At 41.6% G+C, this 11,754-nt stretch overlaps 1 protein-coding gene across 1 annotated transcript; it reads left to right on the top strand.

Moving 5' to 3' along the window:
* The first annotated feature begins 2,942 nt into the window (after window positions 1-2,942).
* On the top strand, window positions 2,943-3,803 carry LOC133798340 (18.1 kDa class I heat shock protein-like). Its single transcript, XM_062236577.1, has one exon. The coding sequence runs from the start codon at window positions 3,060-3,062 to the stop codon at window positions 3,531-3,533; it is 474 nt and encodes a 157-aa protein (XP_062092561.1). The 5' UTR covers window positions 2,943-3,059; the 3' UTR covers window positions 3,534-3,803.
* The last annotated feature ends 7,951 nt before the right edge of the window (window positions 3,804-11,754 follow it).

The following is an 11,754-nucleotide window of genomic DNA, read 5'->3' as shown; positions in this document are numbered from 1 at the left end:
CTGCTAAATCTCTGGGTTTTGTTCGTCAGAAACAGCGGTATGGTGAGCCTCCTGCCCACCTTGCTGATCCGTTTCGTTACCGTGCCTTGAACAAGTGACCACCATGATGAACTTTGTTCTGAATCTTTTTCAATAGCACTAATTTGCAGCTCTCAATGAAAGCACCAAACTGTTGACGCAGTTTTTTGCCAACATTGTATTACGAAATTAGCTGGAATAAATTAGTACTTAAGGATAAACCGTAACTAGGAAAATAACACTTAGGGATGTTAGAAATGAAATATCAAGAACACTCATTTCTTTTTTACGTGGTTCAAAGGCTAAAATCCCCATAGTCCACGAGTCGATATTATTATTGTATATCTCTCTATATTTTTGCAGAGTATTGCATTACAGATAAAGAAGCCAACCCCTTCCATATCCAAGGTCTTGGTATTTATAGAAGAACCATCCCAAGATAGGGGTCGGGGTCATCAAGTGAATACAAATCCTTCCTGTCACTTGTCTTACACAAATGATGAATATTATAATTTACATTAAGGTATGGTCTAATCATTAGGTAAAAATGATCATGGGTCGTCTGGCATAATCGGACATGTGATGTCTGATCACGCACGTTTATATTACGTGTCCGAGAATTCAGCGATAATCGAACATGTGATGTCTGATCACGCACGTTTATATAACGTATTATGGTTTATAAAAGTTCCTGGAAATGGCAGATTTGTAGCGTACCCGGACCTGAACATAACTTCAGCTCGCTTCAAGGACGTTGTGCTTCATATGCATCTCCAGCTCGTGTCTTAATGCTTCGTATTCCTCAGCTCGTGTTATAACCTAGGGAGTCGCACTGCCTTCACAGAGGAAATAACAACTGGTAGATCCTTTAGTACTATTCTTAGCTAGCCTGCTGTACTCGAGCTGCCTGAAAGACCTGGGCTGAATACCAGGATGTACAATTATAAACTAAAAATAATTGATGCATTATACTACTGTCTACACTATGACTTTTTCTATTCTTATATTATTTCTATTATTAATTTCTTTTTAAATAATATTGTATTATATATATGTCATGTAGCTATGTAAATATATATATGTTGTATTTAGATGTCATATATGTAGAGATTATTAATATAAATATTTATATATATTGTAGAACTATAATTCATTCTATTATATATATATTTAATAACAGTGAACCAGTTTTTATTAAAATTATAGACAATATTTACAACTTTAAAACTAAACAAACGTGCATTGCATGTTGCTTCTACTTAGTATATATATACATATATATATACCAAATACAAACAACATGTAATACACGTTTACTTAATTTTCTTATAAATTTTTTAATTATTTTTATTAAATTTGTATGATTGTCATATAAATTTTAAATAAATAAAATAATATTACATATAAAAGAATGACATAATCATATTAAATAAAAAATTAAACCAAAACATTGTTTATATTTTAAAAAAAAATACATATATATAATATGATAATCTTTTTAAACATAAATGATAATATTTTTAATTAAAATTAAGATTATGTTTTGTATATTATTATTATAATGAAATTTATAATATTTAAATTTATATTAATATAAATATTAAGTATTTAGTCTTGTATTAAATATTATTATTATTATAATATTTGAATTCATATTAATACAATTAATACAAAATTAGGATTATATATTATTATCGTAATAATATTTTATAACATTTTAAATTTGAATTTAAATTTATATTAATATTATTATATATATAATTTTATGTTGAATATTATTATAATAATTATATTTTATAATATGTGAATTTATATTAATATAACTAATAAATATTTATTTTTAATTAATTTTAAAAGTATATTTTATTAAATATTTAAAAAAATTCCTTAAATTAATAAAACAATCTATTAAAACTATAAATTTTCATTATGTACGCATGTTTGTTTTTTACACAGAAGAGATATAAAGAGGGGTAAAAAGAGGTTGTTCCCAATTGTTTAATCGTGAGAAGCCTCCAATGGAGATCCTTACTTGTGGTTTTAGTTGTTGGTGTGAGCAATCTACACATTTACTATTAGACTTGCAAGGAGAATCTAATAGAAGGAAAAGAGAATTGTCGATGTAACAACGGGTAGGATATGTCAATAGACTAGAAGTATGTACGTCATATTTTCCTAGACATCGTGCATGAGAGACATTTCTTGGACTGGCATGCTCCTAGCCCCTGATCTCAATTTGTTGACAACTAGCGAGCCTCGAGTATAGACGATATCGTTCTGAAGAGGAAGCGCTTGGACTGTACAAGGCAACAAACCAGAGAATCCTGGATTGGCTTCAAGAGAAATTAGATTGTACACAGAGATGAACTTGGGCCCAATCCAAAGCCGTTTGATCCTCAATGGGCTCCAATTGCCCAGGTCCAAGATCAATATCCTGAACCTAATTATTGGGAAGAAAAATACATTCAATACAATAATGTTGAATATTGCTAAGATATTATAATATGATATCTGATATTATTTGAAGTAAAATATTAAAACTAGTTGAATTTAAAATTAAATATTTTAAATTCATCTATTCATATGTACCACGTGAAATAATATTGGTTTATGCATTATTATAACAATGCTCTATTGTGAACACTACACTTAAAATGTGAGTTATGTTTTACTTTCATGGACAGAGGATGTTGATTGTCTATCTTTATCACTTTCCCTAAATAGAAAAGGAAAAATCTCAGTCATGTATTATAAGTAAATTTTACAATTTGGGACACGTAACTCCTAAGAGGAAAATGGCTTAAGAGTGTAAAGACACGTACGCGATGAGTAGGAATGTGTAGAAGCTTACCGAAAGCATCTTGAAACGTCAAGAACTGCCCACACTTATCTCCATTCTCCACCGTACTATATATACGCCTCATCCCATCCTCACTCATATTATAACGAAAAGAAAGCCCTATCTCTCTCTCTGAAAAAATATTAACCTTATCATTACTCCTTTCATTTCCAAATCCCAATCCAAACGAAATTCTTGAACAATGGCTCTCAATCTCTTCGGTGGCCGAAGAAGCAACGTTTACGATCCCTTCTCGCTCGACATCTGGGACCCTTTAGAGGGCTTCCCTTTCAACACCTCTGTTGTCAGTGTCCCTTCCTCTGCCCGGGAAACGGCCGCCATCGCCAACACCCGAATTGACTGGAGGGAGACCTCGGAAGCCCATGTGTTTAAGGCTGACCTTCCTGGGCTAAAGAAGGAAGAGGTGAAGGTTGAGGTCGAAGAGGGAAGAGTGCTCCATATAAGTGGCGAAAGGAGCCTAGAGAAAGAGGAGAAGAATGGCACGTGGCACCGGGTCGAGAGGAGCAGTGGCAAGTTCGTGAGGAGGTTCAGGTTGCCGGAGAATGCCAAGGTGGACCAGGTGAAAGCTAGCATGGAGAATGGGGTTCTGACTGTGGTTGTGCCTAAAGAGGAGGAAAAGAAGACCGAGGCCAAGTCCATTGAGATTTCTGGCTAGTTTCTCTTCCGGGCTCTGGTTTTTTTTTTTTTTTCTTTTGGTCGTTTTTGTAGTGTGGAGTGGGATAAGTATGGCGTGTCTTGGGTTTGGTGTGGTTTTGTCTGCGTGTACTGGGATATATTCGGTTTTGGCCATGAAAGCCGTATGTATAAAAATAAATATAACATGTAAAAGTCAAAAGAAAGAGTGAACACGATTATGAAAGATTTTGGCTAAAAGAACTATAGGGTAAACGGATATATATATATATAAGTCCTACCCTTTCCTATATCGTTTCCCTTGCAAGGATCATGGTAAAGATATTACTAAAATTAATAGCACTATTCCAAGAAATTCAATCCTAGGGCAGCAGAAGCAAAATATTTGTGTTGAGACCAACACAAGCTCTGCTTTCGAAACATAGAAGCTGCAAAGAACATTTGTTTGATAGAAGTTGATTATTAAAATTTACTCGACACACAATGCCAGTAAGCTAGGAAAAAGCAAGCAATCTTTCACGGCGGGGTCTTATACAAGATTTCAATCATGCAAATATCGACTCTCTGAAGCAATACAGAGTAGTTGAACTTAGACAAGCTCTAGTTTTGTTAATTATTGATCCGAGTTCTGACAACTCTATGGAAACGGTGGAAATTGTTCTGAAATTCCAATAAGTTGTTGCATTCATAATTGTTGGGGCAACAATTTGTCTTTCTATTTATGGAGGTAAAGACCCGACAATGTTTGGCGACTTGCTTCTTCTCCGGTGATGAAATCTGCCTTTGACTCGTCGGGATTTCCTGCAAGAAAGACACTCCGATGCTTAAGTCAGTTTAAAGTTCGATGCCTTTTTCCTCCTCAAAATCTCATATTTATAGGATGAAATATACAAAACAGTTAGTTGGTTCAAGTGGACCCTGAAAATGAGGAAGGAGAATAACTAAATTTCCTTCTAAAAATACCAACTTTTAAGATGTCTCACTCAGAGGTCAGAGGCGCGGATTGCCTCTGACCTGCAGCTTCTGCCTTTGGAACATCCCTTTGTCTAAACGCTCCGTTTTGAATATTTGATAAATGAGGCAAGTGTTTTTGGGCCGAACATTTTGGGCCCACCAGATGCCCCCTGGCCCAAGCTTTGGACAGATGTGGTATGCTAATCTGTTAGAATCTTGGGCTGACTCTTCAACACCAAAAGGTTCGCCTAAAGCCGTCGTTCTCCGTAAACCGAGGCAATCCGTAGGTACATGATCATTTGATTACCTGACAGGTTATACTTAATGCGTACACAGTTACCGAGTAAAACGTTTGGTTCAAAATTTCACCTCTCATTTAAGTAGATTTTGTTTCAAAATAATTCTCATTCAGATTTCCAAACTTTGTTCCATCTTCCAGAGAGAAGCTTCAAAGAAAACCCTAGAGATTTTCTCCAGCTCAAACCTTCGTCAATCATCCCATTCGGTGTGATAATGTCTTCTCGTTCATCTCCCGACCCTACGGATTGTGATGGATACAAAAATGCGTTCGAACGCATGCGCAAATCGTTCGACATTCCAGACAATGTGACGGTGAGGATGCTCTCGGAGGCCGAGCTTCGAGAATGGCGATTTAAGGACGTAGTGAAGCCTACTGAGACAGTCATGAGCTTGAGACATATCGAATGGCTCTGCTTCCCTCTCCCGACGCTGCTTGTTCAGATAATTTCAAACTCCGGGGCTCACATTTCGCAATTTCTTCCAAATGCCATTCAATCTATAGTCGGGGCCCAGATGATAGGGAGCCTTAGGAATGTCAATATTCAATCGGACGACATTTACGCGTGCTTCACCAAGTCTACGAACAAGGTGATAGAGGGAAAGCCTTGGAAAACTTTCTACCTCTCTCCCAAAAAGGATCGGACAATGTTCACCGATTTCGATAGCTCCCATCGAAATTGGGATAAATACTTCTTTGCTGTTGGAGGAGCATGGTACCCTGAGTACGTGCCTCAGGAAATTTTTCCTCTAGCCAGGGTGTTTATAAAAGGTGAGTCATGTTTTTCATTAATTTTAATGTGCATTAATCGTATCTGGATGATTGTCGAGTATTTTAACTCTCTGTACTGCTGCTTCGGTTTTTCGTACCAGATTTTTCTTGGCCTCAGGTCAACATGAGTTCTGAGCGACAGAGCAAGCTGACAGAGAAGGGGCTTCTTCACGAATCTAAGGAGAATGCCATTAGTATCAAGGGTGTACTGAACTCCTACTGTATGCAGATTATGACTCGGCTCTGCTTCGTGGATCGAGTCGACCCTGGAGCTGTGCGGGTTAGATCGCAGAAGGGTGACATGGCCCTAGGTAAGATTACTGCGGCATGCGCGAAGCAGCTGGGAGCTTTCCTGAAGAAATCTCCTCCTACTCCTTTAACTCTGTCACTGACGAAAGCTGAGTTTGAAAGGGCGTGCACTGAAACCTTCAACGCGTGTGCCAAGCGTCAAGGGGTCCCAGAGGGTAAAAAGAAGGAGGGTTCTGGCCTGGCTACAGAGTCTTCCCCTGACAAGTCCGGCCTATCGCGCAGTTCTTCTCGCATCCAAGGGCGGTCGTCCACGCCTTCTGACGCTCTGCAAATCAAGCCTCTTCAGCAAGTGCCTTTGCCTACAGATGCCTTGGGAAAAAGAAAGGAGCGTGAGGAGTCCTCTTCCGAAGATTCGGACGACGGGAAGTGCATTTCGTCGAAGCTTCGGATCCCGAAAGGCTCTGTCCCCACTCCTCAAGGATCTGCTCTAGCAATCCCCAAACTTTCCCCCGGTAAATTGCCAACAGGTCAGGCCCTCTCGTTGTGCAAAAAGCCACGGGGATTTACCCCTGCTGGGCATTTACCTGGGGCACCTTCTGTTACTTCTGCAACTGGATCTTTCTTGGTAGCGGGCTCAGAAGGGGTGGCTCATGTAGAGGGCGCTTCCTCTTCTCCTTCCAAATTACCAGGAGAGGCGACTGGAGACGGAGTGCAAGATGGCTTACCGATGGAGGTGAAGTCGCCTGCTGTCTGCGCGAAGCTGTCAGAGGCATTGACCTCTGCTTCTGATTTAGCTGTAGGGTCTGCCGTTGGCCATAAACGTGGCTCAGAGGGCAGGCGCCCTTCCTCTGCCTCTCGTAAAAACAAGCTTCTAGAGGATGCTTTCGGGGAGGGTTTTGAATCTGCGGATATCATTTCTCTGCCAGTTGAGGCAAGTAAGGTCGTTGAGTCCGAAACTATCCCTGGGGGCCAGGAATCAGGGCTGTCAAAGTAACAAGTGTTGACGTTTCTTCATTGCTGCCTACCGCTTCTGAGTTTCATCCAGGAGATGTCACTGCTGTGTCCCCGAAGGGTACTAACACTTTTGAATCTCCTAGCGCTTTCTTGGAGCAGCTCACGTCTTCTGCCGTGCAGACGCCAGTGTACCTCCCTAGTGATTTGAGTGAGGATGATAGCTTGTTTGTACGTCCTTTGAAGACACATTCTTCTGGCGCGGGGACAGTTGCGTTGTCGTCTGATAGCATTACGGTATCGACGTTAGCAGAAGGTGAGAAGCCAGTTGCCCCCGTTGCTTCTGCGGCTGCATCTGCAGGGGGAGAAGCAAGTGACAGAACAGGAGTAATGTCGGAATATGGCCCCTCTGCATCTAACGAAGTCATGGAAGAAATGCTACGCATAAGCAGACCCCATCTACCTACAGAAGCAATTGGATCTTTAAGTGGACAAGGCGATTTGTTGCAGCAAGTATCAGACCATATCTAGATGGTTAGTTAATTAAAAAATTAGGCTCTTTTCGCATTTTTTTATATGTGTGTAATGTTATTTGTAATGGGCATAATCGATTTGTCACAGAGCTATGTATGTGCTTCGGCTGCAAGGCGAGAGTATGCGGCGGCTATGCAGAATGGAGCGAAATTGGCAGAGCAGATGGCGAAATTAGAAGAGGAGCGGTCAGGGAGAAAGATGGCTGAGGCGAATCGAGATGTGCTGGTGGAGGCCATCAAGAGGCTAGAAACAGAGTTGGCAGAGGCGAAAAAGAGGGTGGCCGCCACGGAGGAGAAGCTGGTAAGCACTGTCGGGCTTGAAGTAGAGCGAGACAAACTGAAAGCTGACTTGGTGGATATGACCAATAAGTGGATGGAAAAAAGTCAATTCTGCGTTCAGCATGAAGCCCGCATGGAGAAGCTTAGCAGTATGATGAGCGACCTTGAAAAAGATATTGTGTTGTTGCAGTTTGATAAGGAGACCTTAGAGAAAGAGAAAAAAGAGCTGGAGCAAAGGGCGAACAGTCTTGAGGCCAGCGCAGTAGAGGCCAAGAAGCAGAAGTTAGAAACTGAACTTCTGTTTGGGAAGAAGTTGAAGGAAGCAGAAGAGGTACGTGACTCATCTTTTGTTATTGATGCATTAGAAAATTAATGGGCCCATAAAACACGTGTGTTGATTCCGTGATGTTTTTTGTTTTTACAGAGGGCAGCAGAGGCAGCTGTTGAAGCCACTAGGCAGCATATTCGAGATCGAGAGATCACCGAACGCAAGCTTGCGAGAGTGGCAGAGGTGGACACTGCCAAGTATCTGGATTTGGCATTACGTAATAAGAAGCAGACCCCCGAGGAGAAATGGGCAAAACTAGAGATGTATTGTAAGAACGTTGATGTAAAGATAGGAGAGTATGATGTCAACAAGTATTTGAATGAGCTTGGGGATTTGCAGATTTCTTATCCGCCGTGTCATCTGGAGAAATTGAAGCTGAGGGGCGATACGCTGGGATCGATGTATAATGCCAACGGGGAAGCTGCTGAAGATAGTGTTGCCAACGTGGCTTCTGATAAAAAAGCATCAGGTTCTGCCTCTGTAGCTGAGGGCAAGTCAGAGGGTGAAAGAGGTGCCGTAGAATAAACGACTCACTTTTGTTTTGTTAGCTTTTGTCATTAACTTCTGTAAATAAATTCTTTGGGCTCTCCAGGCCGTTAGTTTGTAATTGATTGTAATAGAACACATTGTTAGTTGCCTTGGTGTGTGTACTGTATGGGTTTGTTGTCGTTTAGGGCTTAATTGAATGCGTGTTGACAGGCGTATGTCGTATGACGTACTTGGATCAGGAGCTTCATAGATCCTTTAGGCCTTTGCGTGCGAAATACAGCGAAAGATTATACAGATGGTGGGAGAGGATGCCCAGTTAAGTGTTGTATGATTGTTCCATCTTTGTGTTTTGGTGATGGGTTGGGGCTGACAACATTGTCGTTGCAGGTGAGCACCGTGAGTGGACGAAGGTTCCCTTTTTAAGGAGAATCTTTGACAACCCACAGTGGCTTTACTCAACGTGGGCTCTGGAAGAGCTTATCAGAAGTGGCATCCCGTACTATATATCTTATGAACGCTACGGGTTAGGCTATCCGATGCTAGAGAGTGCGATGGTAGAGTACATACGTCGTATCGAATGGGATTAATTATGGACAAGAGAATAGAGCAATTATGAAGTCAGGGGTGGATATTGCCATTAATGTAATATAACTTATAAATAACAACTTCTGATTTATTGCTATTTTTTGAGTGTATATCGACTTTTGATTCCATGCTTAGCATTTGTCAATTGAAGTTACTGTACAAATATTGAGAGAGGAATTGAGTAAATGTGTGTGTGCCCACACTTAGCATCTGCTAATTTAAGTTGCTGTGATAACTGTGTCTTACTCCCGCGATGTGAGCAATATTGCTGGGTGGTGCACCTCCTTACGCATGTGTAGTAGTTGTAGTGGTCTTGTTCGGGTCTGGTCATGCCCCTGGGGATGGAAACTTTCCCATTAGATCAGAGGGGTTGACATGATCCGGACCGAGTGCGGAGGTCATAGCGTAGAGCAGGGCACCGAAGCAGATGCAAAAAGGTCAAGATTGTGGGGCAGGTATCTTTCCAGTGCACTCATACCGTGTAGTGTGGTGGGGGGAGCTTGGGCTTCCGTGCATCCTGTCAGAGGCACTCATTGTGCAGGATATGGGTGCGATTGCGGGAAAAGTTCCTCCCGGCCTTGGATTGCCAAACCAGTTGGTGTACATTGGAGAGGAATCTGAAGCATGACAGCAGGTGGTTCTGCTGTGATTGTCAGGGCAGATTAAACGGCTGGAGGCGCTCCTCTTATGCGGGTAAGAGGGTAGGATTTGCAGTGCACCTCCATTGGTCGGCCAGATTAGCATAGTCAGGGCAGATTAGACTGCAAAATGGATGGCCGTAGCTCCCTGTGAGCTTAGTCAAGTCAGATTAGAATGCGGTACAAAATCCAGTGAAGCGTACACGCAGAAGCGGTAGGATCTTGTACATATGCTGTGTGTAGTGGCCTTGTTGCCATGAATTGTTGAGATTCAGTCTGGTTCGAACGTGCAGGGTGCGAACCTTGCTATTTTTTATCATCGCTTTTTGTTTATTGAAGCGTAGGCATGTGTTTTGAGATGTAAGTCATGCGGTGTATGTGGTGGTAACTTTATGCATTAGATGATTGTTTATTTATAGCCATTATGGTAGGTGGTTTTTGCGTACACGTGATTAACGTTACAAAGTTAGGTGAGGATATAATTGAGGAACCCCCTTGAGTAAAAAGTGAATTACCACGTGTCGGACTTGGTGTAATGTGGTTGAAAATAACGTCAAGGAATTGAATACATAAGAAAAATTTAAAAGCATGTGAAAAAATGGAAAGTTGTTGTATTACTTTTGAATTGCACAGTACAGCTATTAGCAATAGTATTGCTTTAAAGACATTGAATTCCAAGTACGGGGTACGATTTTCCCACTACGTACACTCTTTAGAGTGTAATACCCTCTGCCTAATACTTTGATGATTTGGAAAGGCCCTTCCCAGTTAGGCTCTAGCTTCTTTTTGTTGCCAGTGACCTTACGCAGAACCCAATCTCCTTCTTGAAATGTGCGTAAGTGGACCCTTTTGTTGTAGTAGCGTTCTGCTACCTTCTGATAATTTTCTAGTCTCATTTGGGCCATTGCACGTGTTTCTTCTAGAAGGTCTAGGTTGTGCAGTAATTGAATGGTGTTCGTTGTTGGGTCAGATGCAATCTCTGTCCGAAGTGTAGGCAGACCGACTTCTATTGGAATGATAGCTTCTGTTCCATAAACCATGGCGTAGGGAGACTCCCCCGTGGAGGATCTTTTTGTTGTTCTATAAGCCCATAACACTTTCGGTAATTCTTCTACCCATGCTCCTTTTTTGTCTTCCAAATTCTTCTTAATGTTGGCAAAGATGACTTTGTTGGAAGCCTCTGCTTGACCATTGCCCTGTGGGTAAGTAACAGAGGCGAAACTTAGCTTGATCTTGTACGTGTCGCATAGTTCTTGTACCTTTGCATTTTGGAACGGAGTGCCGTTGTCGACGACTATCTCCCAGGGTATTCCAAATTGACATATAATATGCTTCCAGATGAAGGACATAGTGTCTGTTTTGCTGACCGTGACGTACGCCTCTGCCACAACCCATTTTGTGAAGTAATCAGTGGCTATAAGAGCATATCATTTTCCACCAACGGCCTTAGGAAGTTCACCTACTACATCCATTCCCCATTTTGCAAAAGGCCGAGGTGCAACAATGGAGTGTAGGGTTTGAGCAGGTTGATGGATGGTGGGTGCAAATCGTTGGCATTTGTCACATTTTTTAGCATAATCTCGTGCTTCTGTCATCATGTACGGCCAGTAATATCCTGCTGTAAGCGCTTTGTGTGCCAAGCTTCGTCCCCCTGTATGATTTCCGCATGCCCCCTCATGTATTTCTTCTAACAATTTTTTAGCTTTTGATGGGCGCAAACATCGCAGATATGGGCCATTGAAGGATTTTCGGTACAACGTGCCATGGATCATGGAATAGCGTTGTGCCCGAAGGCGCAGAAGTTTTGCATCTTTCGGATTAGGTGGGAGCTCAGAGGTGGTCAAGTACTTGATGATCGGATCTATCCAGCATTCAGGTTCGGAAGAGGTGGAATAGACTTCCATATCTTTGCTTGATCGGCTTATAGATATGGAGGATTGGCGTGTGCACCCTCCCGCAGAAGCTAGTTTGGCAAGGGCATCGGCCTTCTGATTTTGCTCCCGAGGTACTTGTGTGAGGTCGAACTGGCAAAAATGCGACCGTAAAATGGTTGCCTTCTGTAGGAGGCTAGCCAGGTGGGGTGCTTTGTTATCGAAATTTCCAGCCACTTGCTCTATCATAAGCTGCGAGTCGCCTCTGACATTTAGACGCTGGATTCCCATTTCACG

The sequence above is a fragment of the Humulus lupulus genome, chromosome 8, assembly GCF_963169125.1.
Source record: "Humulus lupulus chromosome 8, drHumLupu1.1, whole genome shotgun sequence".
In the NCBI taxonomy this organism is placed as follows: domain Eukaryota; kingdom Viridiplantae; phylum Streptophyta; class Magnoliopsida; order Rosales; family Cannabaceae; genus Humulus; species Humulus lupulus.
This window is presented reverse-complemented; position numbering and strand designations above follow the sequence as displayed.